Source organism: Oncorhynchus clarkii, chromosome 2 (assembly GCF_045791955.1).
Source record: "Oncorhynchus clarkii lewisi isolate Uvic-CL-2024 chromosome 2, UVic_Ocla_1.0, whole genome shotgun sequence".
In the NCBI taxonomy this organism is placed as follows: Eukaryota; Metazoa; Chordata; class Actinopteri; order Salmoniformes; family Salmonidae; genus Oncorhynchus; species Oncorhynchus clarkii.
The window spans coordinates 75,749,826-75,777,563 of record NC_092148.1 but is presented as its reverse complement, the minus strand read 5'-3'; the positions used below and the strand labels follow the sequence as shown (position 1 = coordinate 75,777,563).

Genomic DNA, 27,738 nt, shown 5'->3' with positions numbered 1-27,738 from the left:
ACCAGTTAAATACCCTATATTATATTACTCTGTTCCCCAGCCAGCTCAATTCAACTGGGACCCAGAGACTGTGGGACTGATCCATGGCTCCTTTTTCTGGGGTTACATCGTCACACAGATCCCTGGAGGCTTCATCTCCAACAAGCTGGCCGCCAACAGGTTAGGCCTTCCCACTGCTAATGATCTCCTTCCTTGAGACTCTGAAATTAAAGGGAAATGTAAGGTATTTTGATAGAACTGGTTTGTGGGTGGACTACAGAGGGTTAAATAGGTGACTCGGGTGGGTTTGGAATGGATACTTGTGCTGAGGGCAGGAACAGACAGATTGGGTGTCTGAAATAGGCAGTCAGTCAATGTGTGTGGTGAGGTTTAGAACAGAAAGATAGGGTATTTGGAATTGTTAGTCAGTGTGTGGAGTCAGAGCTATAAGAGAAACGTTTTAGGAGCCTAAGTGAAAAAGGCATGTAGTGTTTGTGTGGGTGGTAAGGGTTAAACTGGTGTGTGTGCACGTGTGTGTGTGTTAGGTAAGGGGTAAAGCCGTCTGGTGTGCGTGTGTGTGGTGAGCGGGCAGATCTGATGGGGCCGATAGCAGTCCTGTAATAAAAGTTTCACAGGAAAAGAGGACACGCCATTGACAGAGTTAATAATGAAAGATCCTGCCTCTGATTTCTCCCTGAGACGCCAGCCACTGGAATATTACAAGTGTCACTTACACCCGGTTTTGGAAAAGGGAGGGGTGGAGCGAGGAAAGAGGGGAGCAATGGTAATGAAGCATAATCGTATGGGATCTCTGTCTGTCCTTCAAAGGCAGATATATTACATCTGTCATATTGTGATGTTGGATTGGTCATTTTAAGCTGGCACCTGCCAGAAGGGCAGGTTAGGGGAGAACTAGTCTTGTAGTGCCAGAGATCACATCGTATTCTCCTAGAACGGCTAGAGTCGAGGATAGGGAAGACCTGGGACTGACTAATTCAGGAACATTGATGATTAGTGTTGAGTTAATGGCGGTAGTCTTTGGTGCTCACATTTGTTCAACTGTGACTGTTTATTACATTTAAGTCTACAGCAGTACAAACCATGACAGTATGTGATGGGTTGTTGTTGACTTGGTTGTTGTATGTCGTAATTGGTTAATGTTCCATCAAGCTTTTATAATGCTCCAAGCAGCTGTTATGTTACATTCTCAGTATTTGTAGCTCATATGTAATGTGGTATGCATTATTGAAAGAACGTGCAATGCTACCCTTTTTTACACCATTGTTGTCTACAACCTAGTCACACTATAATGTAATGTTTCCACAGAGTGTTTGGGGCGGCCATTTTTCTCACGTCCATACTGAATATGTTCATCCCTTCAGCAGCCAGAAGGCACTACGGCTGTGTCATGTTAGTCCGCATCCTGCAAGGCTTGGTGGAGGTGAGTCGTCTTCAGTGTTGCCAGATTTCATTGACACTTTCAGGTCGAATCTAAGCCAAAATCTCACCAAATCTACTAAATTTAGCCCAATTGAAGGTGTCAACAGTCGTCGTCATAATGACTGATCATTTGACCAAGCTCATATACAGTACATATCTAGACAGTACAGAGACACATGTTTATCTGTATCTCTTTACTCGTGTTGATTTTTCAGAATAATGATGCCATATAATGTTTCTTGTACAGGGTGTTACCTACCCTGCATGCCATGGGATGTGGGCCAAATGGGCCCCTCCCCTGGAGAGAAGTCGACTGGCCACCACCTCATTCTGTGGTAAGTGATATGAAAATTGAAAAGCTTAATAAAGGTGCAATGTTTGAGTCAAATAAAGTTAATTGAATTTCTTTCCATTCAACTGTTTTTCTTCCAATCCAGTTGAGCTTTATGAAATTGTGCTGATGATTTTCCACAATAGCAAAACTTTCATGTGAAAAGATGTGGTAGAAGACAGGAAAACAAAAATGTAATTCATTCAGTAAATCAAATGGATATTCAAAAATACCCTGCCTGCCTTTCTGTTGAACCCATAACCACAGTCAACCCTATTAGTTTAAAGGCCTAATGCATCCATTTTATATCTCAATATCAAATCATTTCTGAGTAACAAGTATTTAGCTGGTGATGGTTTTCAATTAAAATGATAAAAACATAAAAATGTAAATAGATTTTTAGTAAAGAGCAATTCAAGCAAGAATTTTGCTCAGACTGTCTCGGAGTGGTCTGAGTGGGGAGGGAAAACTGAAAACTAGCTGTTAATGGCAGAGGTTTGGAACTCTCTTATTGGTCTATTAACAAAATAGCCGTCTGGTGATGTCCACAGGCAGGTCAAAACCTCCATCCCACCAAAACCAGCTTAAATTTCAGGCAGTCTTTTCCAGTGGTGTAAAGTACATAAGTAAAAATACTTTAAACTACTACTTGAGTCGTTTTTGGGGTGTATCTGTACTTTCCTATTTATATTTTGGATAATTCTTACTTCACTACATCCCTAAAGAAAATAATGTACTTTTTACTCCATAAGTTTTCCCTGACACCCAAAAGTACTAGTTACATTTGAATGCCAAATTTGTCGGGGCGTGGACTCTACAAGGGGTGGTGGACCATTCCTGATACACGCGGGAAACTGTTGAGCGTGAAAAACTCAGCAGCGTTGCAGTTCTTGATACAAACCAGTGTGCCTGGCACCTACTACCATACCCCATTCAAAGGCACTTAAATATTTTGCCTTGCCCATTCACCCTCTGAATGGCACACATACATAATCCATGTCTTAATTGTTTCAATACTTAAAAATCCTTATTTAATCTGTCTCCTCCCCTTCATCCACACCACTGGAGGTTGGTGGCACCTTAATTGGTTTCCATTTGTTCAATGCCATTCCAATTTCTCCGTTCCAGCCATTATTATGAGCCATCCTTCCTTCTGCAGCCTCCACTGATCTACACTGATATACTGTAAGTGGATTTAACAAGTGACATCAATAAGGGATCATAGCTTTCACCTGGATTCACCTGGTCAGTGTAAGCCATGGAAAGAGCATGTTTTGTATACTCAGTGTATACAAAACACTGAAAACCACGTTTTTGGCTGCACTGGGCCTTTAACTGAATCCATTGAATATATCATTGTTCTCTGTCTAGAGATGTTTAGCATTGTGGTAAAATGGCTGAAAATAGGGACTGGGAAGGTTGTTTTGTTTTGCAGATGTCGGCTGTTGTTCCCCATGAAAATGCATTAAAACAGCCATCTTTCAGAATAAACTGGTGCCATGACAACCGGCGCTTCCAAACCCTCTTGACATCACCACTGAATGAAAGACTGCCCTCACGCGCTTCACCTGCTCACTCTGAAGGAGGTCCTCTCCCATTCAACCCAAATGAAGTGTCATATTGCCTACTGTCCAAAAGCACAATCATGCTCCCGAGTTTCTACAAATGGAGAGTGTTTATAAGGCCATCAGATAATAGAATAGACATTAAAACATCCTCTCCAAGGACAGTTTCAATGAGTCCTAATTTGATGAGTCCAACATGGTTGCTGTTGCATCTTTACGCTTACCAAGATGACCTATGAGACATGGAATACTTTTCTACACTCCTAGAAAAAAAGGTGCTGTTTATAATCAAAAAGGGTTATTCGGCTGTCCTCATAGAAGGACACTTTGAAGAACCCCTTTTGGTTCTAGGTAGAACCCTTTTGGATTCCATGTAGAACCCTTTCCACAGAGGGTTCTACATGGAACCCAAATGAGTTCTACTTGGAACCAAAAAGGGTTCTCCTATGGGGACAGCCACAGAACCCTTTTGGGACCCTTTTTTCTAAGAGATGTTTTTCTAGTCCTGTGTTGAAGAAGAGTTGCTGAGAGGTTGCAGACTGATAATAATCTAATAGTCAAAGTGTTTTCACCTACCTCCGGATAATTGTGATACCATGGCATCACTATTTAATAATTTTATTGGGGTTTCCTTTAGATGGAGTCCCATTACACACCAGACAGAACAGCACTACAACAGTGGCATGGTCATATTTCCCTTTCCTTGTTTCCAGGTTCCTATGCAGGTGCTGTGATTGCCATGCCTTTAGCAGGAGTCCTGGTTCAGTTTGTTGGATGGCCCTCGGTCTTCTATATCTATGGTAAGATCCAAAAACTCAATATAAAGGCAAATTGTTAAATTGAATAGCTGTGATTTACAATTATTTCATACAGGTATGCAGAACAAGAATTTCATATTGAGTTTTGGTAGGAACAATCTTTGAAATGCATTCACCTAAATTCAGATACTCCAGATGGCTGACATTACCAAAGATAGACATCTCCTTGTCTTACAAAGATTACTATGATCCAACTAGCGATAGGGGGAAAACTGTCAAATTACTTATAGTACATGACTTCAGAACAGCATTCACAAGACCAGGCCTAACTATGATAAAGTGGGTGGGTGATTCCCATTTGAGCAGCAATCCATGTATTACACTAGGTGTCACTTGTGTGACATGCAACGCATTATACCATCAGTTTTACACCAGTCTCAGGTTGTTCTCTGTTTTGCTTCATCAGTTTTGTCCATTTGATCTAAACTGTTATTTGATTAAGATATATGCACAATCTCATAAGACTCTTTGTGCCTGCTGCATTTCAATATCACTTCTGTAGCTCTGTTGTGATCTAATCACATGATTAATTGACTGAAATGAATGTTTTCCTGTCTGGGATTGCTACCTAATTAATCTTTCATTTTGTTTGAATAATAAAAAATCATTGAGGTCTAGAATAGGTCAAGGCCCAGTTCTAATTAGTTTGCCATATTTTTTTATTTCACCTTTATTTAACCAGGTAGGCTAGTTGAGAACAAGTTCTCATTTGCAACTGCGACCTGGCCAAGATTAAGCGTAGCAATTCGACACATACAACAACACAGAGTTACACGTGGAATAAACAAAACACACGATCAATAATAGAGTAGATAAAAGAAAACAAAAAGTCTATATACAGTGTGTGCAAATGAGGTAAGATATGGGAGTTAAGGCAATAAATAGGCCATGGTGGCGAAGTAATTACAATATAGCATTAAAAACACTGGAATGGTAGATGTGCAGAAGATGAAAGTGCAAGTAGAGATACTGGGGTGCAAAGGAGCCAGATAAATACAGTGCCTTGCGAAAGTATTCGGCCCCCTTGAACTTTGCGACCTTTTGCCACATTTCAGGCTTCAAACATAAAGATATAAAACTGTATTTTTTTGTGAAGAATCAACAACAAGTGGGACACAATCATGAAGTGGAACGACATTTATTGGATATTTCAAACTTTTTTAACAAATCAAAAACTGAAAAATTGGGCGTGCAAAATTATTCAGCCCCTTTACTTTCAGTGCAGCAAACTCTCTCCAGAAGTTCAGTGAGGATCTCTGAATGATCCAATGTTGACCTAAATGACTAATGATGATAAATACAATCCACCTGTGTGTAATCAAGTCTCCGTATAAATGCACCTGCACTGTGATAGTCTCAGAGGTCCGTTAAAAGCGCAGAGAGCATCATGAAGAACAAGGAACACACCAGGCAGGTCCGAGATACTGTTGTGAAGAAGTTTAAAGCCGGATTTGGATACAAAAAGATTTCCCAAGCTTTAAACATCCCAAGGAGCACTGTGCAAGCGATAATATTGAAATGGAAGGAGTATCAGACCACTGCAAATCTACCAAGACCTGGCCGTCCCTCTAAACTTTCAGCTCATACAAGGAGAAGACTGATCAGAGATGCAGCCAAGAGGCCCATGATCACTCTGGATGAACTGCAGAGATCTACAGCTGAGGTGGGAGACTATGTCCATAGGACAACAATCAGTCGTATATTGCACTAATCTGGCCTTTATGGAAGAGTGGCAAGAAGAAAGACATTTCTTAAAGATATCCATAAAAAGTGTCGTTTAAAGTTTGCCACAAGCCACCTGGGAGACACACCAAACATGTGGAAGAAGGTGCTCTGGTCAGATGAAACCAAAATTGAACTTTTTGGCAACAATGCAAAACGTTATGTTTAGCGTAAAAGCAACACAGCTGAACACACCATCCCCACTGTCAAACATGGTGGTGGCAGCATCATGGTTTGGGCCTGCTTTTCTTCAGCAGGGACAGGGAAGATGGTTAAAATTGATGGGAAGATGGATGGAGCAAAATACAGGACCATTCTGGAAGAAAACCTGATGGAGTCTGCAAAAGACCTGAGACTGGGACGGAGATTTGTCTTCCAACAAGACAATGATCCAAAACATAAAGCAAAATCTACAATGGAATGGTTCAAAAATAAACATATCCAGGTGTTCGAATGGCCAAGTCAAAGTCCAGACCTGAATCCAATCGAGAATCTGTGGAAAGAACTGAAAACTGCTGTTCACAAATGCTCTCCATCCAACCTCACTGAGCTCGAGCTGTTTTGCAAGGAGGAATGGGAAAAAAATTCAGTCTCTCGATGTGCAAAACTGATAGCGACATACCCCAAGCGACTTACAGCTGTAATCGCACTACAAAGTATTAACTTAAGGGGGCTGAATAATTTTGCACGCCCAATTTTTCAGTTTTTGATTTGTTAAAAAAGTTTGAAATATCCAATAAATGTCGTTCCACTTCATGATTGTGTCCCACTTTTTGTTGATTCTTCACAAAAAAATACAGTTTTATATCTTTATGTTTGAAGCCTGAAATGTGGCAAAAGGTCGCAAAGTTCAAGGGGGCCGAATACTTTCGCAAGGCACTGTAAATAAATGCAGTATGGGGATGAGGTAGATAGATGGGCTGTTTACAGACGGGCTATGTACAGGTGCAGTGATCTGTGAGCTGCTCTGACAGCTGGTGCTTAAAGCTAGTGAGGGAGATATGTGTCTCCAGCTTCAGGGATTTTTGCAGTTCGTTCCAGTCATTGGCAGCAGAGAACTGGAAGGAAAGGCGACCAAAGGAGGAATTGGCTTTGGGGGTGACCAGTGAGATATACCTGCTGGAGCGCGTGCTACGAGTGGGTGCTGCTATGGTGACCAGTGAGCTGAGATAAGGCGGGGCTTTACCTAGCAGAGACTTGTAGATAACCTGTAGCCAGTGGGTTTGGCGATGAGTATGAAGCAAGGGCCAACCAACGAGAGCAGGTCGCAATGGTGGGTAGTATATGGGGCTGTGGTGACAAAACGGATGGCACTGTGATAGACTGCATCCAATTTGTTGAGTAGAGTGTTGGAGGCTATTTTATAGATGACATCGCCGAAGTCAAGGATCGGTTAGATGGTCAGTTTTACGAGAGTATGTTTGGCAGCATGAGTGAAGGATGCTTTGTTGCGAAATAGGAAGCCGGTTCTAGATTTAATTTTGTATTGGAGCTGCTTAATGTGAGTCTGGAAGGAGAGTTCACAGTCTAACCAGACACCTAGGTATTTGTAGTTGTCCACGTATTCTAAGTCAGAGCCGTCCAGAGTAGTGATGCTGGAAGGGTGATCGATTGAATAGCATGCATTTAGTTTTACTTGCATTTAAGATTAGTTAGAGGCCACGGAAGGAGAGTTGTATGGCATTGAAGCTCATCTGGAGGTTAGTTAACACAGTGTCCAAAGAGGGGCCAGAAGTATACAGAATGGTGTCGTCTGCATAGAGGTGGATCAGAGAATCACCAGTAGTTGGTAAACCAGGCGAGGCAATCATTTGAGAAACCAAGGCTGTTTAGTCTGCCGATAAGAATGTGGTGATTGACAGAGTCGAAAGCCTTGGCCAGGTCAATGAATACGGCTGCACAGTAATGTCTCTTATCGATGGCGGTTATGATATCGTTTAGGACCTTGAGCGTGGCTGAGGTGCACCCACGACCAGCTCTGAATCCAGATTGCATAGGGGAGAAGGTACGGTGGGATTCGAAATGGTCGGTAATCTGTTTGTTAACTTGGCTTTCGAAGACCTTAGAAAGACAGGGTAGGATAGATATAGGTCTGTAGCAGGTTGGGACTAGAGTGTCACCCCCTTTGAAGAGGGGGATGACCGTGGCAGCTTTACAATCTTTGGGAATCTCAGAAGATACGAAAGAGAGGTTGAACAGGTTAGTAATAGGGGTTGCAAAAATTTTGGCAGATAATTTTTAGAAAGAGAGGGTCCAGATTGTCTAGCCCGGCTGATTTGTAGGGGTCCAGATTTTGCAGCTCTTTCAGAACATCAGCTATCGGGATTTGGGTGAAGGAAAATGGTGGGGGCTTGGGCAGGTTGCTGTGGAGGGTGCCGGGCAGTTGACCGGGGTAGGGGTAGGGTAGCCAGGTGGAAAGCATGGCCAGCCATAGAGAAAAGCTTATTGAAATTCTCAATTATATTGGATTTATCGGTGGTAACAGTGTTTCCTAGCCTCAGAGCAGTGGGCAGCTGGGAGGAGGTGCTCTTATTCTCCATGGACTTTACAGTGTCCCACAACTTTTTTGAGTTTGTACTACAGGATGCAAATTTCTGTTTGAAAAAGCTAGCCTTAGCTTTCCTAACTGCCTGTGTATATTTATTCCTAACTTCCCTGAAAAGTTGCATATCGCGGGGCTATTCGATGCTAATGTAGAACGCCACAGGATGTTTTTGTGCTGGTCAAGGGCAGACAGGTCTGGAGTGAACCAAGGACTATATCTATTCCTAGTTCTACATTTTTTGAATGGGGAATGCTTATTTAAGATGGTGAAGAAGGCACTTTTAAAGAATAACAAGGCATCCTCTACTGACGGGATGAGGTCAATGTCATTCCAGGATACCCCGGCCAGGTCGATTAGAAAGGCCTGCTCGCAGAAGTGTTTTAGAGAGCGTTTGACAGTGATGACGGGTGGTCGTTTGATCGCAGACCCATTTTGGATGCAGGCAATGAGGCAGTGATCGCTGAGATCTTGATTGAAAACAGCAGAGGTGTATTTGGAGGGCGAGTTAGTTAGGATGATATCTATGAGGGTGCCCATGTTTATGGATTTGGTGTATCACTTACATAGAGATGGATAGAGGGCGCACTTGTCACGAAGCCTGTTTAGCATGGGCAACGCCACTGAAGGCTTTCATCATTTTAAAGTTGTCAACTGTGTGGGACTTCCTATGGGTTAAAGGGATAATCCACCCCAAACCACTAATTCCTATGATTAACAGTGTTAAATAACACTAATGTGTGAAAAAAATATTTTGTGAACAAATGTTTCATTGTGTCGTTATAACAAGCTTGTGAAATATGTGAAAATTGTTTTTGGAAATCTGTTGCAGCTGGGTAGCTAGCTAGGTATAAAACAAAGCTACACACAATAATAACAAAGTCATTATCAGCATGTGAAGTAGCTAGCGACCTGTAAAATCAGCACAAAAAAATGCTAAATCAATTTAGGAGTCTATCTCACTGAGTCCAACTTGCAGTTCGTCTCTGACCAGAGCGAGAGCAGAGTACGTTTCTTTCCCGCAGAGATACTTTGAAGGAGATGGGAAACTACATTAGAATCGTATTAGCCCATTGTGTATATTGCCCATGCGTCGCCAATGAGCCGCGCAATGCATTCTGAGCGATTCTGGGACAAGGAAAGCTCTCCTTCAAGGAGTGAATGGGAATCAATTGGGTGCTAGCTCAAAAACTGAACATTAGCATGTATTTCGTGAACAAGAAGTACAGCATTGCAAATATTTTCCATGAATTGAGATAATTAACTTGTTCTCTGTAATATCATACAGCTTTGGAATCGTGACATTACCTACCTTCGAGGAAAATAGGCAGGTTTCTTGACTCATACCCTAACTTTGAGAAGGGATTGTGTGACGATTAGTTTAACAGCCGCGTGACGCAGCATGACAACATGAATGTGATGGGTCAACAGTCAGTACGGTGGGACGTTTCTCCATTCATTGTCCAATGGGATTCCCCTCTCCTTTCTGTAATATCTCTGTTTCCACACAGACATAGAGCGCAAAGCGACATATGGTACAGTACTTGAAGGAGAAGGGGAGTTTAATAATTTGTTACACTGTTTTATTTGAGCACATCTATGCAATATAACGGATGGATGTGTTCTACACAAGTATGCCTATACCATATATTGGCTAATTTGGCGATATGGAGTGCAGGTAACTGTTTTAAAAGTGTTATGAAATGTATTATCCCTCATCTCCAGTGATGAGAATGATGTAGCTATGACGTGTACCTACACCATTTCCAGATTTTTACAGATAGACCACTTAGAAGTTAAATCATGGGGAATTTTTATATTTTACCCACTGATAGAACATAGGCTTTCACCAAATTTACAGGACTTTCAGGATTTCTATTTCTGGTGGGGTGGATAAGGAGGGATCATATAATTCCATTCATGTCAGCAGGAGAGATGAGCCAATGAATGAGGTGTTCCCTCTTTCCATCTCTATGATCTTTTACAAATCCTGGACACAGATTAAGCCTAATCCTGGAATAAAAACATTTTCCATTCAAATTCTCCATTGATCTTGCTTTTTAGTCCAGGACTATGCTTTTTAGGAAAGCGCCCATAAATGCTTCACATTTACAATCTGAAAAATAATCTGTAAATCTGTTGAAAACAGACTGTAGCTCCCTCCAGTAAACACGAGCACAACCGTTCCTTGATTTTAACTGCCGGCTTTATTCTGTAGTTTTAGTCACAATTATCACCTTCCGTGAGAACTATAAAGTAAATAAAAATAGAGTTAAGCACACTCTTACAACCTTGTTTTACGAGTGACTTATTAGCTTGGTATAACTCTGAAGTGCTTACCAACATAAACAGTTTAGCACTATAACAGTATCAAATTAAACACATGAATAAAGGACAAATACCTCATTGGCTGCTTATTACAGAAGTGAGGAAATCAAAAGTTTCATACTTACTATTCCTGGCATGAATTCACGCTTCATCCTTAATTATTATAACGTTACCATCCTAACATACACACTTCAACCTTTACGAACTACACCCGAAGACATGAAAATGTAGCTAACAAAGCACGGGATTGCCTTCCCTCCAAAGGTGTGTTGCTACGATAATGATCCCCGTTACAACAGTTATTAGCCACGTATTTCCGCTTGTCTTTTCATTTCCCCCGCATAGCGAACACGTAAACAATTCAAACAAAAAACAACGACATAGACTTACAGGTTAATTGTCAGTTACACAGACTATTTTTTGGTAGATCCATATCACGATATGAGAATTGATGATAACCTGTATTTTTTATTTGTATGCATTCAGGTGTATTTGGGATTATATGGTACATCTTCTGGCTCCTGCTTGCCTATGGGAGCCCAGCCGCCCACCCCACTATAAGCGATGAGGAGAGGATCTACATAGAGACCACCATTGGCGTGGGTGTCAAAATATTGAGCGCCACTGAGGTATGCCTCTGCTCGATCTGGCTGCGGTCAGATGCATTAGTATAGAGTATCATACACCGAAAAAAATATATAAATACCACATGTAAAGTGTTGTTCCCATGTTTCATGAGCTGAAATAAAAGATCCGCGAAATTTTCCAAATGCAAAAAAGCTAATTTATCTCAAATTCCGGCACATATTTGTTTACAGTATTGTTATTGAGCATTTCTAATTTGCCAAGATAATCCATCCACCTGACAGGTGTGGCATACCTAGAAGCTGATTAAACAACATGATCAATACACAGGTGCACCTTGTGCTGTGGACAATAAAAGGCCACTCTGAAATGTGCAGTTTGTCACACAACACAATGTCACAGATGTCTCAAGTTTTGAGGAAGCATGCAATTGGCATGCTGACTGCAGGAAAGTCCACCAGAGCTGTTGCCAGATAATTGAATTTACATTTTTCTATTTTTCTCTAAAACGACGTTGGAAGCGACGTTTTAGAGATAAATAGAAAAATTTAAATTAATTTTAGCAGTACATCCAACCGGCCTCATAACCGCAGATCACATGTATGACGTGATGTGTACGAGTGGTTTGCTGATGGCAATGTTGTGAACAGAGTGCCCCATGGTGGCAGTCAGACATGATTGCATTTTAGCAATGGCAATTTGAATGCACAGAGATACGAGATCCCGTGATGAGATCCTGAGGCCCATTGTCGTGACATTCATCTGCCGCCATCACCTCATCTTTCAGCATGATAATGCAATGCCCCATGTTGCAAGGATCTGTACACAATTCCTGGAAGCTGAAAATGTCCCAGTTCCTCCAATGGCCTGCATATTCACCAGACATTTCACCCATTGATCATGTTTGGGATGCTCTAGATTGAGGTGTACATCAGCGTGTTCCAGTTTCCGCCAATATCCAGCAACTTCGCACAGCCATTGAAGAGTAGTGGGGCAATATTCCACAGGCCACAATCAACAGCCTAAACAATTCTATGAGAAGGAGATGTGTTGCGCTGCATGAGGCAAATGGTGGTCACACCAGGTACTGACTGGTTTTCTGACCTACGCTCCTAGTTTTTTTTAAGGTATCTGTGACCAACAGACAATGTACAAATCTGTATTCCCAGTCATGTGAAATCCATAGATTAGATCCTAATTAATTAATTTAAATTGATTGATATCCTTATATGAATTGTAACTCAGTAACGTCTTTGAAATTGTTGCATGTTGATATTTTTGTTCAGTATAGATATAAGATTTATGATATTTCAAATATTCTGTTCTTGTAAGTACAGTACATAGATAAGTTTTATAACACCCATATAAGATATTATCAAGCTTGACAAACCAAAACATAAATGGAGACATAAGCAGGTTTAACAACAGTAATGCACAGTCTACCCATTTGAGTGCAGTTGACCCTTGAAATTGGTGACAAATGAAAACATAACCCTATACATAACCCAGGTTGACCCCTGAAATTGACCCATGAAATTGAGCCATGAGTCAGTGAGATCAGGTCCCTCTTCTCTGGCCCACCACAGAAATTCAAGACTCCATGGCGCCGTTTCTTCACCTCCATGCCTGTCTATGCCATCATCGTGGCTAACTTCTGCCGTAGCTGGACCTTCTATCTGCTCCTCATCAGCCAGCCAGCCTACTTTGAGGAGGTGTTTGGCTTCTCCATCGGCAAGGTTGGTTTCACAGTCACTCTGTGTGGTAAAGATCTAAGTCTCTATGCAATTTGTTATCCATGAAAAATGAGACCACAATCAGGGGCGAATTGGACATAATGGCAATTCTGACCAGCAGTCCATGTGCCTGTTTTTTTGTTGCGTTATTGTTGCGTCTCTGTTAAAACCTGTTGCGTGTAGGGGGCAGTATTTTGATTTTTGGATGAAAAACATACCCAAATTTAACTGCCTATTTCTCAGGCCCAGAATCTAGAATATGCATATAATTGTCAGATTATGATAGAAAACACTCTAACGTTTCCAAAACTGTCAAAATATTGTCTGTGAGTAAAACAGAACTGATATTGCAGGCGAAAACCTGAGGAAAATTCTACCAGGAAGTGGCCTCTATTTTGAAAGCTCCATGTTCCATTGAATGCCTTCCCTCAACTTAAAGGGATATCAACCAGATTCCTTTTACTATGGCTTCCCCATGTTGTGAACAGTCTTTAGACATAGTTTTATTTTGAAAAATGAGCAAGAAAGATCACATTGCGTCAGTGTATAGCTGGGTGTCCCCAGAGTTTTGCTTGCGCAACAGCTTGGAGCAGCCATTGTCTCTATCTCCTATTAAAGAAGCTAAAGTCCCGGTTGATATATTATCGATTATATATTGAAAAAACAACCTGAGGATTGATTATAAAAAACGTTTGACTTGTTTCTGTGAACATTACGGATACTATTTGGAATTTTTGTCTGCGATGTCGTGATCGCTCTAGCCTGTGGATTTCTGAACATACCGGTATTTTGGATATAAAATAATCTTTATGGAACAAAAGGAACATTTATTGTGTAACTGGGAGTCTCGTGAGTGCAAACATCTGAAGATCATCAAAGGTAAGCAATTTAATTTATTGCTTTTCTGACTTTCGTGACCAATCTACTTGGCTGCTAGCTGTTTGTAATATTTTGTCTACTGAGAGAGATGTTCTTACATAAACGCTTGGTATGCTTTCGCCGAAAAGCTTTATTGAAATCTGACATGCCAGGCGGATTAACAACAAGCTAAGCTGTGTTTTTCTATATTGCACTTGTGATTTCAACGGGATGGGTGCATCAAGAAGTTAAACTAATCTATTATGGGTGGTTTTCTGACAGGCTGAGCTGAGGTTGTGCAAACCCACATTCAAAGTTAAACGCTTCATCAGCAAAGAGACCTGCTCCGACTCTGTCATTAGTTAGACAGCCAAGATCATGAATTGTAAAAAACGGTAAAGGTGCCTATAAACGTTGAAAGAGCTCAGCAAATTGGACAACACATTGTATACAGTACTTGTACAAGTGGAATCAATTATCATCAGACTCAAATGGATCATAATTTTCAACATCTAGATTATGTTTTACATGAAAGAAAGTACAGTATGTTAGAGAAATGTTTGGCATGACACTGAACATAATATTAATAAAAAAAATACATTTTTATTGGTCACATACACATGGTTAGCAGATGTTAATGCAAGTGTAGTGAAATGCTTGTGCTTCTAGTTCCGACCATGCAGTAATATCTAACAAGTAATCTAACAATTTCACAACAACTACCTTATACACAGAAATGTAAAGGAATGAATAAGAATATGTACATTTAAATATATGGATGAGCGATGGCCGAACGGCATAGGCAAGATGCAGTAGATGGTATAGAGTACAGTATATACTTATGAGATGAGTAATGTAGGGTATGTAAACATTATAAAGTGGCATTGTTTAAAGTGACTAGTGATTCATTTATTTCATCCACTTTCTAATTATTAAAGTGGCTAGAGATATGAGTCAATATGTTGGCAGCAGCCACTCAATGTTAGTGATGGCTGTTTAACAGTCTGATGGCCTTGAGATAGAGGCTGTTTTACAGTCTCTCGGTCCCAGCTTTGATGCAGCTGTACTGGCCTTGTCTTCTGGATGATAGCGGTGTGAACAGGCAGTGGCTTGAGTGGTTGTTGTCCTTGATGATTTTTTTGGCCTTCCTGTGACATCGGGTGCTGTAGGTGTCCTGGAGGGCAGGTAGTTTGCCCCCGGTGATGCGTTGTGCAGACCTCACTACCCTCTGGAGAGCCTTACGGTTGTGGGCAGAGCAGTTGCCGTACCAGGCGGTGATACAGCCCAACAGGATGCTCTCGATTGTGCATCTGTAAAAGTTTGTGAGTGTTTTTGGTGACAAGCCAAATTTCTTCAGCCTTCTTCACCACGCTGTCTGTGTGGATGGACCATTTCAGTTTTTCCGTGATGTGTACGCAGAGGAACTTAAAACTTTCCACCTTCTCCACTACTGTCCCATCGATGTGGATAGGGGGGTGCTCCCTGTGCTGTTTCCTGAAGTCCACGATCATCTCCTTTGTTTTGTTGACGTTGAGTGTGAGGTTATTTTCCTGACACCACACTTCGAGGGCCCTCACATCCTTCCTGTAGGCTGTCTCGTCGTTGTTGTTAACCTTTCTGATCTCCCCATCCCGGATCCGGGATCGTGAATACAGACTCAAGCTCATTACCATAACGCAACGTTAACTATTCATGAAAATCGCAAATGAAATGAAATAAATATGCTAGCTCTCAAGCTTAGCCTTTTGTTAACAACACTGTCATCTCAGATTTTCAAAATATGCTTCTCAACCATTGCAAAACAAGCATTTGTGTAACAGTATTGATGGCTAACGTAGCATTTAGCATTAGCATTCAGCTGGCAACATTTACACAAAAAAACAGAAAAGCATTCAAATAAAATCATTTACCTTTGAAGAACTTCAGATGTTTTCAATGAGGAGACTCTCAGATAGCAAATGTTCAGTTTTTCCTGAAAGATTATTTGTTTAGGACAAATCGCTCCGTTTTCTGCGTCACGTTTAGCTATGAAAAAACCCCTGTATCCAGGATTGTGTAAATCTATCAGCAAGCTCATTAGCATAACACAACGTTAACTATTTATGAAAATCGCAAATGAAATGAAATAAATATGCCATCTCTCAAGCTTAGCCTTTTGTAAACAACACTGTCATCTCAGATTTTCAAAATATGCTTCTCAACCATAGGAAAACAATCATTTGTGTAAAAGTAGCTAGCTAGCGTTAGCATTTCGCGTTAGCATTTAGCGTTAGCATTAGCGTTAGCATCCAGCACGCAACATTAACAAAAACATAAAAGCCTTCAAATAAAATCATTTACCTTTGAAGAACTTCTGATGTTTTCAATGAGGATACTCTCAGTTAGATAGCAGATGCTCAGTTTTTCCAAAAAGATTCCTTGTGTATTAGAAATAGCTCCGTTTTATACATCACATTTGGCTACCAAAAAAAATCCCCAAATTCAGTCCTCAAAACGCGAACTTTTTTCCAAATTAACTCCATAATATCGACTGAAAACATGGCAAACGTTGTTTAGAATCAATCATCAAGGTGTTTTTCACATATCTCTTCATTGATACATCGTTCTTGGACACATGCTTTCTCCCCTGAATCAAATGGTAAAGTAGAAGCAGCTGGCAATTGCGCACCGAATTCGACGCAGGACACCAGGCGGACACTTGGAAAATGTAGTCTCTTATGGTCAATCTTCCAATGATATGCCTACAAATACGTCACAATGCTGCTAAGACCTTGGGCGATAATAATCACATGGCTGTGATAATAATCAAAGATAATTATCTTGGTAGATAATGCACAAGGAGTGCACATTTAGTTTTTTTGAGTTAGCATTACACAGCCAATAAAATAATCAACTCATCCTCTAGCATGATGCTCTTACCATTATTTCTGGGTGTTGTCTTGTTCCTCCTCACAGGTGGGGCTCCTGTCTGCTGTGCCTCACATGGTGATGACCATCGTAGTGCCCATCGGTGGCCAGCTAGCCGACTTCCTACGCAGTCGTAAAATCATGTCAACTACAAACGTCCGGAAAATCATGAACTGCGGAGGTATAGTACCTAGGACAGAATGACTTAATTTCCCTTACATTGTACTTAGGCAGGGCATAAAACTAGCACTGATACAATGTGACTCCATACTTTTTTATAACAATTATAGTATTTCCTTCTCCTAATGTTGACATTTTGAAAACATTTGTGGAATATTATCTCTGACTTCAGCTGAAAACAAAATTTAGACTTCCTTGGAATGTTACCTAACGCTGTAGGAATGTTCACTGTTTGCTGGATATGGTACTGTATCAGGTCTGATAAAGCTAGTAAAGCATTGCATCCCAATCAGGATTTGGTAAGGTGGCCTTTGACCTTGCCCTGTGACCCCTGCAGGTTTTGGAATGGAGGCGACTCTGCTGCTGGTGGTGGGGTTCAGTCACACACGTGGGGTTGCCATATCCTTCCTGGTGCTAGCTGTGGGTTTCAGTGGCTTTGCCATCTCAGGTATAAAGCTTCAGTTCAGCACCATTTAAATGTATTTATAATGTATGAATGCCGTATTCAGTCAAATCAAGTTCCAAACATCGTTATTTGTGTGTTTCTGTTGTAAAGTCCTGAGCCCATGAATAAATGTTTAGTGTGGGGTTTTATCCTTCTCTTACTCTTACTTGCCCCATACAGGAGTAAGACAGATATTTAGGGTTTTCCTCCTGACTTGATGCATTACATTACTGTTTGGCTAAATTGTTATTTATTAATTCAAATTGACATTTTTAAAACCAAATGTATAAGAGACAGCATCAATAGTGTGTGGTATTCAATATCTAATAATAAATAATACATGGGATTCATGTAGTGCTTTTCCCAAATATGCTTCTACAGTGGGGTAGACAATTTATTCTGATATATTGTACTTGTTATGGCATCCTCAGGGTTCAATGTAAACCACCTGGACATTGCTCCTCGCTATGCCAGTATCCTAATGGGCATCTCCAATGGTGTTGGCACACTGTCTGGAATGGTGTGCCCCCTTATTGTTGGAGCACTGACTAAACACAAGGTATTGTAACGTTCAACATTACAGATACATTCTAACAGCTGTCAATGAGATGAGCAAAATTTGCAAGGATAAGCATCCATATTAGGAAGTCCCTCAGTTGTCAGACAAAACTCCCCCTAAGGGACTTCCTAATATGGATATCGTATGTAAGTAACATGACTGGTGCACTAGACTATGACATACTTATTTTACAATATTGTCACTCATATTAAATGTTACATCAAAAAGTTACAGTATGTGTGTGACAGTTTGGTCACTGACTCATGTCTGTCCCCTTCCCCGTAGACCCGTCTGGAGTGGCAGAACGTGTTTGTGATAGCCGCCATGGTGCACTACACAGGGGTCATCTTCTATGCTATCTTCGCCTCAGGCGACAAGCAGGAATGGGCAGAACAAGAGAGCACCAGCGAAGATAAGGTCGGTATTATCGACGAGGATGAGCTGGCCGAAGAGACAGAGCTCAACAGCGAGATTGCCATGGTACCCAAGAAAAGCTATGGAACCACAGAGAACTCATCGGGTCGCAAACAGGGCTGGAAGAAGAACAGAGGAGTCACCATGCAGGAGGATAAGGATGATGGGAACTCGCACCACGGGAATGGGAACTACCAGGAGCAGTTTCAGTGATGCGCCCTAATAATCAGGGGCATTGGCTGTATAGATTCTCCAAATTTTTCCTGGAGTGTGCACTTGCACACTTTCTCGCATAGAAAACCTGAGGAAACCAGAGGAGGCTTAATGGGAGGAGCTATAGGAGGATGGGCTCATTGTAATGGCTGGAATGCAATGAATGGTACAAAGTCAAACATGTGGTTTCCATATATTTTATGTGATTGATACCTTTCCATTTATTCCATTCCAACTCCTACAATGAACCCGTCCTCCTATAGCTCCACCCACATGTCTCCTCTGGTGGAAACTCCCTCCAGTCAATGCTTACACCAATCGTATGCTTTTATATCCATGACATGGAGTGTGCAAATGCCCACTTCTGGAAAAGGTTATAGAACCAGGACACAAAAGTATCTATATTGATCCCCTATTCATTGTGCACTACTACTACAGGGAATAGGGTGGCACAGTCACTTGAGCAGCACTGCAGGACTTCCCCTTCACGTCAACGTCCAGTGAAGGAAGAAGAGTAAAATTCACACAGCCCGGCAGAACTATCAGTGGTCATTCTTCTGAGAAGTTACAAAAGAAGTTACAGCATCTATCATTTACCACAAACTGACCTTTTGTTGTGTTTGGTCAGTTGTGATGACCACCTCTATTCGGTCTTATGTGGCAAAATTTGAAATTGTGTTTTTTACATAGGATAAAAGTAGAGCGTCAGAGCTACAAAATGGCACATCATACACTGCCGTCGAGGAACAATGGGAAAGTAATTCTGCTTTGAAAGTCGAACAACTTCTAACCCCACTTTTGAGAAAATGGCACTTTGTCTACACCTATTCAGCATTGTTTACACCCTCTTAAGCCCCACCCATCTCTTTAATGATTCACATGTGAGGCCATGTGCTAAACAGAGTGAGTAAGGTAGTGTAGTAAACAACCAAAGATTTCAAGACTAAAAGTGGTAAAAGTAGTAGCCTACAATAAGGAAAAACACCAGGTAAAAATAGACTTTATCTAGTCCTTGGCCTATATCCTAATCTGACTTTGGTACAGGTCATGCTGTTCTTCACATTACTGTCCATTGTAAACACACACTATATCAAATCTAAGTTTATTTGTCACATGCACAGGATACAGAAGATGTAAATGGTTAATTGCGTATTTGCATAGTAGCAATATCAAAAATAGAAATCACTTTTGTCTAGACATGTACACATGTTCATGAAATCCAATAGATGGCTGTAATCACTCCCAGTCACACCTGGCTAACTTGATGGTTCATGTAATCATCTGGCAAATTGGAGTATTTTGTTTAGACATGTGAACCATAAACTAAACCCATAGTACTAGTAATACAAACGGATTGTCATAGCTACCTACCATGCATGAAATGCTGTAGTATGAATCTGCAGGTAGCCAAAGCTAACCAACTTGGTTAAATGTTAGCTAACTAGCTAACATTAGGCTATAACTAGCAATTCAAATGGTTTCTGAAATATGAATAATATTACTACACAGATCATACTGTAATGTTAGCTAGAGAGCCAGCGAGCTAACATTCGCTAGTTAGCTAACAGTAGGCTTTAACTTGCAATGAAAACAGCTTTGACAAAATTAAAAACCTATAATATGTAGCTAGACTCTTACCTGTATACATGGATGAACGCTTCACGGCAGACTGGAACCCTTTTAACTAAGTAAGACGTACTGTGTCGTTTCCGTTTTGTTTGTACAGCTTGTTTGACCTGCTGTGTCAAGTCACTCCGGTTTACACTGACTGTGTACAGAAAGTAGTCCATCACAACTTTTTCCCACTGATCTTTGTCAATACGACAAGCTACATTCTGGGCAGCAATGCTGCTGAGAGCAGTAGCAAAATTTGTGCAGTTCTCCATGACTAATGTTATATATTTCAAAAAGCTGTGGTAGCAAGGACTATCTACACATACTGAGCAGCTCATGTTAGCTAAAGACAGAAACGTGCTACATGGCAGACCAATCTGAACTCATCTCTTGGCATGTACAGCCCGTCCATTATCTCAGCCAATCATGGCTAGCGGGAAGGTTCTTGTCTTTTTCCATGGCTAAACCGACTAGGCTCGTAATTGAACATTTTTATTCGTATTTACAGATGGCATACAAGTTTGTTATTAAGGAAATTTCATGTGAAATTTCACATGTTCCAGAAAGCATTTCTGTCCAAAAAACCTGATGTAATAATTACGTTACAATGCCTCTCCTGTGAAGTAGTGACGTGTGACTTACGCCTAGCTTCCTGAAACGGGTCACATTTTGTCCATTTGACGGTTTTACCTCATACCAAGAAATCTTTTCATTATTATGTGGTCCCTGATGATGAGGTCACATTTTCAGTTACAAAGTATTGAGCCGGAGGCTGAGTAAGTGTTGTCGTATCAGAGACAAATTAGACACATTTGTCTGGTAGGAACTCATTACAATATTTGATGTAAAAAAAATATATATTCAGCTACTTGAATGTATTCAACTTGGGTATAATATATAATCTCATATTTCCCATTTGTAAAGTCGTAAAAAACGACATAATTGTGTGCAAGTTTTGAAGTCAGAACAATTATCAGACCAATAAGATTTTAGCTAGCTAGATGAGCTAACTAACATTGATAATAATAAAGTAAGCTAGCTTACTCACATTTTCAACAATAATGTTAAACTAGCTACATTATCCACATTGTCAAAGTTTAACATTGTGAAAAATGGCTTTGATTTATCATGGGAAAGGCCAGTGATGAAATGTCACAACTCATAAACTTGCGAATCAAAATAATCCCCACTTTCCCAATTATCCCCACTGTCCCACTTTGACTTGGAGGATCGTTCAAGTGGTTATTTCCAACTCGGAACCTTGTAATTCCACATTTCCGACAGCACTCGAAGGCAGCATCAGACATGACAAATTAATAAAAAAAATGTATTTATCAAGCACTCATTTATACAGTATTGGTCTGTACATAAAAAACGATTGATCAAATGCAAGATCAATCAAACATACAAATATTCATAAATGGATACCACATCAGAATTTCTACGACACATGGTTTTGATACACTAACATGTTTTTAACTCAAATTAACGGAATCTAAAGAAACATAACACTTCTGTCATACCTCTCTCTCTCTTCCTTACAACTGCTGACCAACTTCCTTTGCACCGTAAGTGCAGATGAAACCTACTGTAGTGTGGCTTACCTTTAATTTAATGTAAATAGCTTTGTTTGGTGTCAGCTATGCAACTAAGGGGTATGTGCATATCATGAATGTGACTGGTTTGCTTTCCAATAAGAAGACCACAATGTTAAAATGATCTGCCTTTTTTGTTGCTTGTACCGATTTGCTACTGTTCAGTGATGACACTCTACCACAGCATTCAGCCTGCTGTCCATGCCTTAGCAGGCCCTAGTCCCACTGTTCCCCTTTAATGCACTATTTTCAGCATTTCTATATGTAATGTTGGTGCTGTAAGCTCTCAGTAAGACAAATGTACTGTGGAAGGTAAAACTGCACATATTCTCCAATTCAATATCTCATGGAGTGGGTTGATGTCACATATCATCATGCAATCATCTACTGTTTATATATTTGATATTCATTTTTATTCCCAAAATTGTTTTAACATTTTCTGAATGTAAATAAGAGGTAGATTGACTACTCCTCAAACTACGGCAATCTATTGATGCAATTACATTTTAGTCAACATTATATGGGATAAATATTATTGCTATTTTGGGGACTATAAAATCAGTGATACATGGGTTGTTTCGTTTTTTGGAACAGTATATAATTATTTATCCTATTGTTTGCGGAATAGTTTATTTAATATATGGACTTTACTATTTTCAGATTTGCCAGCTTTTAACCTAATATGATCTATTCGAGGTTTATTGTTTAAAAAAGTAACCACACTGAACAAGTCTTAACTATGGATCATTGAGTAATGTAAACCAAGTTGTTTTTCATTCCACCACTGATTGTTCATTTCAAAGTTATTTGTGGTAAATCCACCATCAAGTGCAATTCGTCAATTGTTTTATTTCAAAATAAATCGTACAGTTTGAAACACAATTTGTCCCATTGTAAATGGGGGCAAAGCTGCTTTCAGGATTGTGTGAACTTAATTATTTACACTCCAACTTGTACACCTCAATCTGACCTCACACACAAGGTCAAAGAAACCACAAGGCCTTACGGTAAATTCCATGTATGATTTGAAGGTAACATTCTTTGCCATGAGTAATTGAACGCATTAATAAAAACCACATTCACACTGGTTTCCTCCCATTGAAGTTGGACTGTCTTTATCTGTCACTATGACACAAAATGGCCACTCTACAATCAACACACTGTGTGACATTGGTGGCTCAAATTAACACAGACCGCTCTGTTTCCCATCTCCCAACCTTGTCTGTTCCTGAACACTTACATCCATCAGCTGCTTCATTCTCACATTGATTGATAACTAGCAAATTAGTGGGACACTTTAGGTTTTACCTTTATTTTACTAGGCAAGTCAGTTAAGAACAACTTCTGATTTTCAATGACGGCCTAGGAACAGTGGGTTAACTGCCTGTTCAGGGGCAGAAAGACAGATTTGTACCTTGTCAGCTCGATGATTTGAACTTGCAACCTTCCGGTTATTAGTCTAAAGCTCTAACCACTAGGCTACCCTGCCGCCCCGAGGTTACAGTAATTTGTGTAGGCAAACACTGTTAATTATTGTAATTCCTGATTTAAAATGGGCGGAATGCTCAATCGGTAACTCAGGATGAATATAAGGAATTAAAAATAATGAATTGAAGCGTGTAATTTCAAGATAGGCTATTACTTGTTCTTTCTATCCTGAATAAGACTAGTTGTAGAGATTTTCAGAGGGGAATGCTGTGTCAGCTTGCTATATTCTTGTTATCTGCTATTGTACAGTATGTTAACAAGTTGTTCTGACGGATAGACCTGAGAAGGGTTCAAGGTTACGGACCTTGTTATTGGCTCATATTCATTGGTATTTTTGCGACAGTCCTAGGAGGTGGTTCAAAATAGTAAACAGTCAGCTTTTCCATTCACAATCAATAACTAAACATGAGGTTAAAGGAGAAAGGGTGAACGTGCATGAGGAGTGAAAAGAGATAGCATATTGTACACTACAAAAATAAGGGTGATTTATTTTTTGAGGGCCATACTATACCGTATATGAAGCAAGCCATTCAACACTTGTCTGTGCTTTGCTGTGACACCCCAAAAAAATGCTGCATCTGTAGCACCATTACTTCTGGCAGTGTTTATTGGTTATGGCCACACAACAACCGGGTCAGGCTCACAACATGTCCACCACGATAAACCAATGTAAATTGCACCCTTATTGGTAACCACACCCTCACTCAAAAACACCACTGGAAAGCAATACAATCTATGTAATAGTGGAGAAAATACAGTAGCCTACTGTACACGTTACATGGTTCTCAGACCCACTACGCGTCCTTCTCATCAGGCTATCACAAACCAGTCACCTCCAAAGCCCTTGGACACAGAGCAGCTATTTAGTCCACAAACAGGCAGCAGTCAAACGCAGGTCCTGTTTATTTCATATCGACTGTCTGTTCTGTTGACTCAGAAGGGCCTCTTTGGATGGAGCAACAGACCCATTAATGATTAAACGCTTGTTTTTTTAAACATATATATATATATATATATTCCCCAACGTATTTATTTGGACAATGAAGCTACAACTTTTAATTTGTCTCTATACTCCAGCATTTTGGATTTGAGATCAATTGCTTTATATGAAGTGACAGTACAGAATGTCATCTTTTATTTGAGGGCATATTCATACATATTTGTTTTACCGTTTAGAAATGGATTCACTTTATGTAGCTAGTCCTCCCATTTGAAGGTGTCATAAGTATTTGGACAAATTAACTTATAGTGTATTACATTTAGTTAAAAGTGTATTATTTGGACACATATTCCTAGCAAGCAATGACTAAACTCAGCAAAAAAATAATCGTCCTCACACTGTCAACTGCGTTTATTTTCAGCAAACTTAAAATGTGTAAATTCCCTGGGCATCTTTCTTTTGTTGTTTTTCAGAGTCAGTAGAAAGGCCTCTTTAGTGTCCTAAGTTTTCATAACTGTGACCTTAATTGCCTACCGTCTGTAAGCTGTTAGTGTCTTAACGACCGTTCCACAGATGCATGTTCATTAATTGTTGATGGTTCATTGAACAAGCATGTGAAATAGTGTTTAAACCCTTTACAATTAAGATCTGTGAAGATATTTGGATTATTATTAATTATCTTTGAAAGACAGGATCCTGAAAAAGGGACATTTATATCAAGCTTGTGACTACAAACTTTTCACACAATAGCCCATAATGACAAATATTTTTTGCAAATGTATTGAACATTAAAATGTTATATCTCATTTACATAAGTAAATACATGTTAGAATCACATTTGCCAGCGATTACCGCTTTCTGGGTAAGTCTCTAAGAGCTTACCTCACTTGGATTGTACAATATTTGCACATTATTCTTTAAAAGCTTATTTAAGCTCTGTCAAGATGATTGTTGATCATTGCGAGACAGACATTTTTAAGTCTTACCTTAGATTTTAATGCCGATTTCACAAAAAAACTGTAACTAGGCCACTCATGAACAATGAATGTAGTCTTGGTAAGCAACTCCAGTGTATATTTGGCCTTTAGTTTTAGGTTAATGTCCGGCTGAAAGGTGAATTTGTCTTCCAGTGTGTGTTGGAAAGCAGACTAGGCTTTTTTCCTTTTCATTTAAAAAACTCCCTTGCAGATGACAAGCATACCCATAACATGATGTAGCCACCATCATGCTTGAAAATATGAAGAGTGGTACTCAGTGATGTGTTGTGTTGGATTTGCTCCAAACATAACGCTTTGTATTCAGGACATAAAGTTAATTTCTTTGCCACATTTTTAGCAGTTTTACTTTAGTGCCTTATTACAAACAGGATTCATGCTTTGGAATATTTTTTATTCTGTACAGTGAGGTGAAAAAGTATTTGATCCCCTGCTGATTTTGTACGTTTGCCCACTGACAAATAAATTATCAGTCTATAATTTTAATGGTAGGTTTATTTGAACAGTGAGAGACAGAATAATAACAAAAAAATCCAGAAAAACGCATGTCAAAAATGTTATAAATTGATTTGCATTTTAATGAGGGAAATAAGTATTTGACCCCCTCTCAATCAGAAAGATTTCTGGCTCCCAGGTGTATTTTATACAGGTAACAAACTGAGATTAGGAGCACACTCTTAATGGGAGTGCTCCTAATCTCAGTTTGTTACCTGTATAAAAGACACCTGTCCACAGAAGCAATCAATCAATCAGATTCCAAACTCTCCACCATGGCCAAGACCAAAGAGCTCTCCAAGGATGTCAGGGACAAGATTGTAGACCTACACAAGGCTGGAATGGGCTATAAGACCATCGCCAAGCAGCTTGGTGAGAAGGTGACAACAGTCAGATTATTCGCAAATGGAAGAAACACAAAAGAACTGTCAATCTCCCTCGGCCTGGGGCTCCATGCAAGATCTCACTTTGTGGAGTTGCAATGATCATGAGAACGGTGAGGAATCAGCCCAGAACTACACGGGAGGATCTTGTCAATGGTCTCAAGGCAGCTGGGACCATAGTCACCAAGAAAACAATTGGTAACACACTACGCCGTGAAGGACTGAAATCCTGCAGCGCCCGCAAGGTCCCCCTGCTCAAGAAAACATACATACATGCCCGTCTGAAGTTTGCCAATGAACATCTGAATGATTCAGAGGACAACTGGGTGAAAGTGTTGTGTTCAGATGAGACCAAAATGGAGCTCTTTGGCATCAACTCAACTCGCCGTGTTTGGAGGAAGAGGAATGCTGCCTATGACCCCAAGAACACCATCCCCACCGTCAAACATGGAGGTGGAAAACATTTGGGGTTGTTTTTCTGCTAAGGGGACAGGACAACTTCACCGCATCAAAGGGACGATGGACAGGGCCATGTACCGTCAAAATCTTGGGTGAGAACCTCCTTCCCTCAGCCAGGGCATACTGGGGTGCAGAGATACTGGGGTGCAAAAGAGCAAACAAATAAATAAATAACAATATGGGGATGAGGAAGTTGAGGGTGTGCTATTTACAGACGGGCTGTGTACAGGTACAGTGATCGGTAAGCTGCTCTGACAGCTGATGCTTAAAGTTAGTGAGGGAGATACAAGACTCCAGCTTCAGTGATTTTTGCAGTTCGTTCCAATCATTGGCAGCAGAGAACTGGAAGGAAACGCGGTCAAAGCAGGTGTTGACTTTGGGGATGACCAGTGAAATATACCTGCTGGAGCGCGTGCTACGGGTGGGTGTTGCTATGGTGACCAGGGAGCTGAGATAAGGTGGTGCTTTACCTAGCAAAACTTATAGATGTGTTGGAGGCTATTTTGTAAATGACAACGTCGAAGTCAAGGATCGGTAGGATAGTCAGTTTTACGAGGGTATGTTTGGCAGCATGAGTGAAGGATTCTTTGTTGCGAAATAGGAAGCTGATTCTAGATTTAATTTTGGATTGGAGATGTTTGATGTGAGTCTGGAAGGAGAGTTTACAGTCTAACCAGACACCTATGTATTTGTAGTTTGTAGTTGTATTTGTAGTCCACATATTCGAAGTCAGAACCGTCCAGAGTAGTGATGCTAGTCCAGCGGGCAGGTGCAGGCAGCAATTGGTTGAAGAGTATGCATTTAGTTTTACTAGCATTTAAAAGAAGTTGGAGCCCATGGAAGAAGTGTTGTATGGCATTGAAGCTTGTTTGGAGGTTTGTTAGCACAGTGTCGAAAGAAGGGCCAGATGTATACAGAATGGTGTCATCTGCGTAGAGGTGGATCAAAGAATCACCAGCAGCAAGAGCGACATCATTGATATATACAGAGAAAAGAGTCGGCCCGAGAATTGAACCCTCTGACACCCCCATAGAGACTGCTAGAGGTACGGACAACAGGCCCTCCTATTTGACACACTGAACTCTATCTGAGAAGTAGTTGGTGAATCAGGCGAGGCAGTCATTTGAGAAAGCAAGGCTATTGAGTCTGC

The 27,738-nt window shown here is 40.4% G+C and overlaps 1 protein-coding gene and 1 long non-coding RNA gene across 2 annotated transcripts in view; one reads left to right on the top strand and one right to left on the bottom strand.

Annotated features, from left to right (window-relative positions):
• The window catches only part of LOC139373755 (solute carrier family 17 member 8), a 31,037-nt gene extending 10,774 nt beyond the window's left edge, over positions 1–20,263 (top strand). Inside the window, exons 3-12 of the mRNA XM_071114713.1 lie at positions 41–159; positions 1,306–1,420; positions 1,667–1,754; positions 4,029–4,115; positions 11,212–11,354; positions 12,897–13,046; positions 16,857–16,989; positions 17,326–17,436; positions 17,865–17,992; positions 18,278–20,263. Of these exons, the coding sequence (XP_070970814.1) occupies positions 41–159; positions 1,306–1,420; positions 1,667–1,754; positions 4,029–4,115; positions 11,212–11,354; positions 12,897–13,046; positions 16,857–16,989; positions 17,326–17,436; positions 17,865–17,992; positions 18,278–18,619 (1,416 nt within the window). The 3' untranslated portion in view covers positions 18,620–20,263. The remainder of the gene's footprint in view (positions 1–40; positions 160–1,305; positions 1,421–1,666; positions 1,755–4,028; positions 4,116–11,211; positions 11,355–12,896; positions 13,047–16,856; positions 16,990–17,325; positions 17,437–17,864; positions 17,993–18,277) is intronic.
• On the bottom strand, positions 13–20,389 carry LOC139373758 (uncharacterized). The gene is made up of 3 exons (XR_011627603.1): positions 20,258–20,389; positions 16,821–16,931; positions 13–200 (listed from the first exon to the last, which is right to left on the bottom strand). It is a non-coding gene; the product is annotated as an uncharacterized lncRNA (long non-coding RNA).
• Between the last annotated feature and the right edge of the window lie 7,349 nt (positions 20,390–27,738).